Source organism: Pungitius pungitius, chromosome 18 (assembly GCF_949316345.1).
Source record: "Pungitius pungitius chromosome 18, fPunPun2.1, whole genome shotgun sequence".
Lineage (NCBI taxonomy): Eukaryota > Metazoa > Chordata > Actinopteri > Perciformes > Gasterosteidae > Pungitius > Pungitius pungitius.
Window position 1 is genome coordinate 9,583,752 of NC_084917.1, and position 8,177 is coordinate 9,591,928.

General features: G+C 42.0%; 1 protein-coding gene across 1 annotated transcript; it reads right to left on the reverse strand.

Annotated features, from left to right (window-relative positions):
• Positions 1 to 4,745: 4,745 nt before the first annotated feature.
• On the reverse strand, positions 4,746 to 8,177 carry LOC119226173 (T-box-containing protein TBX6L-like). Its single transcript, XM_037483776.2, has 9 exons — positions 7,387 to 8,177; positions 7,016 to 7,155; positions 6,774 to 6,876; positions 6,047 to 6,211; positions 5,813 to 5,959; positions 5,606 to 5,682; positions 5,399 to 5,472; positions 5,070 to 5,283; positions 4,746 to 4,951 (listed from the first exon to the last, which is right to left on the reverse strand). The coding sequence occupies exons 2-9, from the start codon at positions 7,135 to 7,137 to the stop codon at positions 4,783 to 4,785; spliced, it is 1,071 nt and encodes a 356-aa protein (XP_037339673.2). The 5' UTR covers positions 7,138 to 7,155; positions 7,387 to 8,177; the 3' UTR covers positions 4,746 to 4,782.

Sequence of the window (8,177 nt, forward strand, 5' to 3'; positions counted from 1 at the left end):
TCCTCTTTCATTTGCGTGTTTCCTTTTGAACAGACGGGCGGGGGCAAGGATTGCTGCAGCCCTGGGTCACACCTTGTGTATCTGGAGCACGGGACAGCTGCTCTTGCTCTAGTTTTTGACAGTTCCAGTTTGGACCGTGGCTACGCCCCGGAGAAGGAAGCAATTAATGAATTTTAATGACGCGCTATTAAAAGCCACTCAGCTGACCTAGATAATGGGAATAGGAAACTTTTCAAGGGCGCTATTTCAGTTCCATGACTTGTTTGTTTAGCACTTTTCAATGAAGGTACATACAAATAATGTTACTCCAAAAAGTAATGTGGCGAAGTCTTGGTCTATTGAGAATTAAGATTCCCATTCATTAACGTTAGATATGAGTATGCTGATGATGTATTATTGCACCATCTATTGGGTATTTTTAGTGATTGCTATCCAGATACGAGATATAAATCTTTGGACTCTGGGCCAGATGCTTCTGATAATGAAGAGGTTACGTGTATGAAACGGGGCTTTCTTTAAGCTTAAGAGGAGTCCAACAATTGATGGTGGTTTTATGAAAACATATGTTAGATTGTGAACCTGTCCCTGGGTATAATAGCCATGGCTCCAGTCCAGTATGACTAAAATGCTACAAAATGGTTTTGCATTCACTTGGCTTGAATCAGTTTGAAATTGTGCCTTTTGCATTATGGATGGTGAATATTTGGTTCCCTGTACGCCCTGTGCCTCGTGTGAATGTGCAAGTGCAAGGTTAAATTGTCATTAAGGCGGATCAATGTTTGGCCCCACACTGTAATGGTGTGAATGAGCACAGTGAATGACTGAGCCTGACCTCCCCTCGGGGCACAGTGCATGTCGGCTGTGGCCGTGTGTATTTACAGGACGCACGGAGCGGTCAATGAAAGCCCTCCTGCAGTCCATTACCACCTCAGACTTTGGGATGGCAGCTGTGGAGCGTTTAGCCCTGAGCACATTTACATGAAGAGGAGGACTAGGGCCACTTTGTCAAGATAACCTAGGAGCGTCACGATGACTAATGGCACTTTGTAAAAGCAGAAAGAACCAGAACGCATAACCAGCTATTGTTTGTACTTTTTGGACATTTTTGTAGTATGTTAAACTAGGACTTTGTGGTACTTTTATGTCATACCAATTTATTTCCACCTACTATTCTATAACTGAGACTTTTTGGGCATTCTTCAAAATATATTTTATAGGGCTGGGACTTTAGCGCGTTAATTAAGATTAATTAATTAAGTAATTACACAAAAAATAACACATTAAACATTTTTTACGCATTTTTACACTTATTTTTTGCACCACGGAACGTTTCTCACTGGATGAGTTTCGGAGGACCGATTATACTGGAGCTCCAACTAGCGTTCATGACTTCAGACAACAACAAACCACAGTGAACATGAACGAAGAAGCTGACGAGACCGTGTCAGTTGGCCCCGTGAATGGGAAATCTTATTATAATAAACACACGGATGGAAGCGTCGATAAGAGCATGGTTGTGTGCAAGCTGTGCAACAAGGAATTCACATCGAGCCTCAAGTATCACCTCAACGCAAAACAATTAGCAGCTAGCGTGGACGTTAGCCCGACCCGAGTACAAGGACCCACACCCAACCCACACCGCACCAGATGACTGGTTTAAGGACCAGGGTAACTAAGACCACGTCTGAAAAAATAACCAATGTTCTGAATGTACTTGAAAGTATTGGTCTACTTACCTATAGGCTACCTGAATTTCTGAAAGTACTATTTCTAAATATGCTATTTCTACACTTGTCTGCTGGAATTGGTTGAACAAAAATAAAAATCCATGTGGAAAAATTTACTTCTCACTGTTCTCAGGTCAAATATTTATGCAAATATTAAAATGCGATTAATTTTGATTAATTAATTACAAAGCCTCTAATTAGATTAATATTTTGAATCGAGTCCCGGCCCTTATAATATATATATATTATATATTACATTATATATATATAATTATATTATTATAATTATAATTATATATATATATATATATATTATATTATATATATTGACCGTACATATATTTTTTTATAATAATTTTTTACCTATTTAAAAAAAATCTTTTCTGTGACATTTTTTGACCCTACATATTTTGACTTTTTTCACAATATTTTTTTTCCCATGACATGACTGGAGTGATCTTAGATGGAGCAACCTACACGTCCCTGTCACTAATGCCAAATGCCCCAAATTTCTGTACTTTAAACCTTATCTGGGTTCAACCCTCAAGGGGCATGGTGGCTTTTCCTAAATCCTTTTTTAGTTTTGGGTAACTGACATTTATAAAAAATCATAATGGGATATGGCCCCAGAGACGGATTGGTGCATCTTGGAGGATCAACCATGCTATTCATCCTTCCTGCATTGGTAAAGGCACAAGTGAGTTGAATTTGAATGTAACAAAGAATTGGAGGGTGGATGCACTAAAAAGGGTAAACAAATCTACACCCTGTGCCAGACTGTCAGTTTAAGGTTGTCCACAGGATGCCCTGAAGTAGACAAACATATGATTGTCTTGAAAAATGCCCTCGGAGGCTATAATAAGTTTCATGTCAGTGTGACACATCTGCTCATCTTTACTGACTCATCCGGCCTTCTCTCCCGTCAAAAAGGTGGAACCCTATAGGCTATGTAGCATGGCTAATAAGTGCTAAAAGCTAAAGCAATTAACATCAAATTTAGTCAATTCATCATCATTCAAAAGATTCTTCATCATAACTCAAGTGAACGTGCCTTGTGTTTCTGCATAACCCCCAGGGTACACTTCTCTGAAATAACCAGTGGGGACAATGCCCCCACAACTACCTCCGCGGTAGTGCGCTCAAGACTTGGCAGGAGCGGGATTTGAACCCACTGGCGGCGCTTACAGAGGCTTTCGGCTCATTCTTGCACCCCTACACTACCAGTCCTGGTCACATTTTGACAACTTTGATTCTCCTATTTAACCTTGAGCATGTGAGTTAAACTTTAAAACTCTCTTAAATGCTATTTCCACATCTGGGCATGAACCCACAACCTTCAAGTGCAGTGCAAGGGCTTATGTCAGCAGCTCTTCCGCTGTGCTACTTCACCACACACAAACCAACCCTTTGTTTGTTGTATTTAACCTTGAGATTGCTACTCAAACCTGAAGTAAAGCCAAAGGCTCAAACCCTAGACTGGGCTTGAACCCACAACCTACAGGGTAAGGACAGTAGCTCCTCTGCTCTTGTGCTGCACTACCTCACCATGCACAAATTACATTTTTGTTTCTCGTATTTAACCTTGAGACTGCTACTCAAACCTCAAAACTCTTTCAAAGCAGAAGTGATGTCTGCATGAAGGGGCATGAACCCACAACCTCAGACAGCAGGTTGAAGCATGCAGCCCTTCAGTTGTTCCCTTGTGCTATTCAAGTACATGCCTAATTGTGTCCGTTTCTCATATTAGACCTTGGGATTGTTTACTAAACCTCAAAACTGTTTCAAAGTTTACAGTTTGAAGCCCTGACTGCAACCAAACCCTCCTTCTGAGAGAGCAGGTTTGAACTGAGGATCCTCCACACTTCAGCCTTCCTGCTATCTCCCTGCACTGTTCCACCACACACCTGTTGATGCTTTTGAATCCAACCTCATTTCTCATAGATTCTACACACTTGTCTGCTGGAATTGGTTGAACAAAAATAAAAATCCATGTGAAAAAAATTACTTCTCACTGTTCTCAGGTCAAATATTTATGCAATTAAAATGTGATTAATTTTGATTAATTAATTACAAAGCCTCTAATTAATTAGATTAATATTTTTAATCGAGTCCCGGCCCTAATATTTTATCTTAATTTGTTTACAATATAAAACAACTTTTTATATATATATATATATTTAACATATTACGCTTTAGAAATATACTAAACAACATTATTCACCACATGTTTTACAATTAGTTTTTCCCAAGTGGTTTTTTCAGCATACTATACATACTAGACTTTCAGCCACATATTGTTCTAACTTTTTATGACATTTTAATAATTTGTGAGATACATTTACATGACTTGAAATTCATCTGGTGCATTATGATTGAACTTTTTTTTTCATATTGAGGAAACCCTGCAATCTTAATGTCCCACTTTCATTAATCCTCTCACCATGGATTTGAACTCGGCATCATTTAGAAACACAGACTGAAAACTGATCTTCTCTAGGTGTGGTGCCATTTCTCAGGTTGCTGCTGTGTTTGTATCTTTTTACAGTGATGTTAAAGTAAAGCCTATCAAACAAAAGAACATGTCAGTTGATATGCTGTAGAAAATGAATTTGCAGTGTGTGCTCCCTGAAGCTGTTTTAATGTCCCAGATATGGTCTCTCTCTCTCTCTCTCTCTCTCTCTCTCTGTCTCTGTCTCTCTCTCTCTCTCGTAAAACATTTACAGCACAGACGTTGCTGCCTGCCTTCTGCAGAAGAAATGATGCCAGACTATGGTGATAATGTCAGACTAACTGTCATAACAAATCAGGTCAGATACATATACATGTATAAATATATATATTTATATATACATATACATGTATACATATATATTATATATATATAGTGGGTGGCTGACGTACTATAAAACACTATACACATTGGTGAAGCTTTTACATGGACTGCTGGAGCAGCCTGCCAGTCAGTTGCCGCCCCTCACCCCCCCCCCCCCATAATAACAGCATCCCTTCAAGGCTTTAACTTCATCCTCCATCAGTGATGTCAAAGTTGCGATGTTCACCAACAGGAGTAGGAGAACAGTGGGTACTGGCTCCAATCCGCCGCCTGGGCGTGGTGCTGTGGATGCTGGTAGTAGCCGTGCTGCTGGTTGTCGTGTTCGGAACGAGATGGAGGGTGGGTTGTGGTGTGCGCTGCTTCCACATGATTGGAGGAAAGTGAGAGATTTCTGGAGGGATGAAAAGCGACGCAAAGTTTACATTTCGTGGATCGTCAGTTTTGCATTTTATTTTTCCTCAACTTTCCAGGAGGGATGATCTCAGCCTGTGTGGGCTATCTTAAATCACCTGTAAGACTGGTACGGCACGGATGCAGGCACCATCTGTTCTTCACAGCTGTAATCGTACTCTTGCAGCTCCAGGGGCTCAGCGAGTAGACTCTCAGACGGGTACTGCTCCACAGCCACGGCGCAAAGTTCCTCCCCCTTCAGTGACCGCTGTGTGGGGGCCGGATCCCGCTCTGTCTGCACCGACTGAGAGGTCAAGGGCTTCCTCTGTAGGCCTTCGATAGAATCACAATGTTTAATAAGGCTGACACAGCACTTTAAAGGAATATCTTGTCTGGATTGGCGGGATTTTTGTTTGGTAATTTGTATTTTGTAATTCTCAAAACTTACCAGGAGGACTATAGCAAAGGGTTTCCCTGTCGGGTGCGTCTTTTTTCGGCAAAGGGCTTCTATTTGAACGACACCTATAGAAAAAATGAATATTCTCAAAGCTTTTTTTTTTCAAAACATTTCATTCTGTTTTTTTATGTTGCTTGTGCAGAATTCGTGGCCATTTTCAATTTAGACGAGTAATTGCATAATTTCCTGCATTCCTACCTTTTGCTTTGGGAATGTGTGCCTCCCACCCGGAAGCCCTTAGCGAAGGGATTGTGGTCAATCTTCAATTTGGTGATCTTAAATAAGCAAAAAGATATTGTTGCCAAACTGTCAGTGGTGCAAATGTGTTTGTGTTGAATCAAACCTTGAAAATATTCACATTTAAGTTGGGTTAAGGTTTTGTAAATCTGCTGTGCAAGCACGTACCCTTTGATTTTGGTAGGCCGTCACTGCGGTGAAGGTTGTCTCTGGGAAGGAGAAGGTCTGAAACGGGGCCCAGCAGATAGTGTACGGACTATCGGCCTGGGTGACGTAAAACCTGGGGTAGTAGCGATGCATGGAGTGTAGGATGATCTGGTGGGTACGAAGAAAAAAGTAAAGTTCAAACTAAACATACATTGGCGTCCTCGTCTGAACTCTGAATATGAGACGCTGTCTCACATGGCCGTGTTGGTCCAACGTGTTGTTGGTGAGCTTCATCCTGAGAAAAGACAACGGCTGCTTCATCCAGTGACACCCGAGGGCGGGGGAGTCTGGGTGCATGTAGGTCCGACACGGGGGCTGGGGCTCCGCCTTCCCCGCGGCCTCCCACTGCTCCTTTTTCCACTGCGGAGAAACACGGGTGATGCAAAGTGATCAAACTTCAGACCATGACTCCCTGAAGCATGAAATACACTTTTTTTTTAACCTTTTAATGGCTGGTACAATTCAAGAGAGAGGGGTGCATGAACATATCATAAGACTAGTCTTTGGATTGTGTTAAAATGTTTTATGAAGGATTAATGATAAAACTATCCCTGTTTTAGTCTCTCAAAGCTCTTCTAAAGTCCTTTCCCTTTATTATGTACCTCTTTGTTTCAAGTGTGTGCCGAAAGCAATATCTGCGACCAAATGGGCCACAGCAGTTGGTGTAAGAGTCGTTGGATGTATGAATGGCTGACTGCTCCTCATTCACTGATTGTGAATGAGGAGGGATGCTAATTGATGGGGCTTCCAGCCGGGACTGCACAAACAGGAAGCAACGAAAGGCTTTGAAATGCAGCCGTGGGCGGCTCGGAGTGGGCAGACCCGCGTCTGGCCGCAGACTGTTGCGTTTTGCATCCTGCAATCTGCTGGATTTCATCACCAAACGATCGACCGCGGTGCTTACAGTATTCAATGCTCGTACCTTGTATTTGAAGCTGTCTGCAGGGACCACTTCCACCATGATCACGTAGCTAGCAAAAGGTTGGAGCCCAGAAAGACTGACGCTGAGGTGGGGAAACATTCTCCTGAAACAATACACAAAGTTGGGAATGGTGTGAAATACGTGCAACTCGTCTTCCCTTTAAAACGAGCATAGGACATTTCTTCGCTATTGGTAGTGTCAGAAAGCAGAGAGCAGTAGAATTTGCTGGTCGGGATTAGTACCTTCCATGCTTTGTAATGATCATCTCTGTTCCAATAGTATGAAAGGACTTCCAGAGATCAGCGTTCTCCAGGGTCATCCTAATGCAGTCCTGCTGGTAGGAGCCAGCTGCTGGAGGGGGCATGCTCACATTCAACTTGGTCTGTGGGCAAAATACGCATGAGAACAATTCTGCAAAATCAGATGTATTTCTAAAACATTTTGCTGATTCGTGGAAAAGGGGGTGTTAAATACAGTCAGTTTAGTTTGTCACACCCTATAATCAATTTAATTTCAAATGAAAGCAAAGTCAAACAAATGAAAGAACTATTCAATACTTCATGGTCAAATGAATCTTTCATTTGAGAACAAACCACTGCTACATCCAACTTACCAGAAACGTGCTGCTTGTTACTTTGTCTTCCCGTTATCAACACCAACCCAGTCTTGAGACGAAGTGCTGCTTTCAGATGTTCTCAGATGGGTCTCTATCCGGGCAAACTCGATTGGTCATCACAGAAAGGGTGGGGTTTGAACAGCTGAGGGGAGTGTAGATTGAGGAGAATGAGGCCCAGGTGAGAACATGATCTAGTTCAATTGCCTTATTATCGGTATGCAGAGATACAAAAAATAGCCATGGTGTTTGGATTTTATTCTAAGCCTATCTTTAAAAAACATGAAAAGAGAACTCCATAAAAGTGCCATGGAGAGATAAATACATACAATCCATGCGTGTGTCTATTCTTGATTTACTGTCTGTTTGGCCTGTCTGTTGTTATCTATTGAACAAAACATTGAGGGGTTAGAATGAAAACTTAATGATGTGTTGTAAATCATTTTGTAGATACTGATGAAAGACAGTAATCTACCTGGGACCGGATTCTGGTGCCCTCATATATTGTGTGTGTGTGTGTGTGTGTGTTAGGCCTGAGAAGCATACAAGATTCTCTCTCCTCCAAGTTGAGGAACAGTGAGCAGAATTTCAAAGTGCCCCCAGGGGGACGCAGACATGTCCCTTCCTGGCAGCTCTGGTTGTGTATTGAGAACAGATCACAAGATTGCAGAGGTGATGGGAGTTGCAGTGAGGCCTTTAACGATGCTGGTAATCCTGTGAGGCCTCTCGGGCCCGCCCCTCCACCCCGTGTTACTTCCACCCTGGGAGAGGGGAGAAAGAAGTTAGCAGCC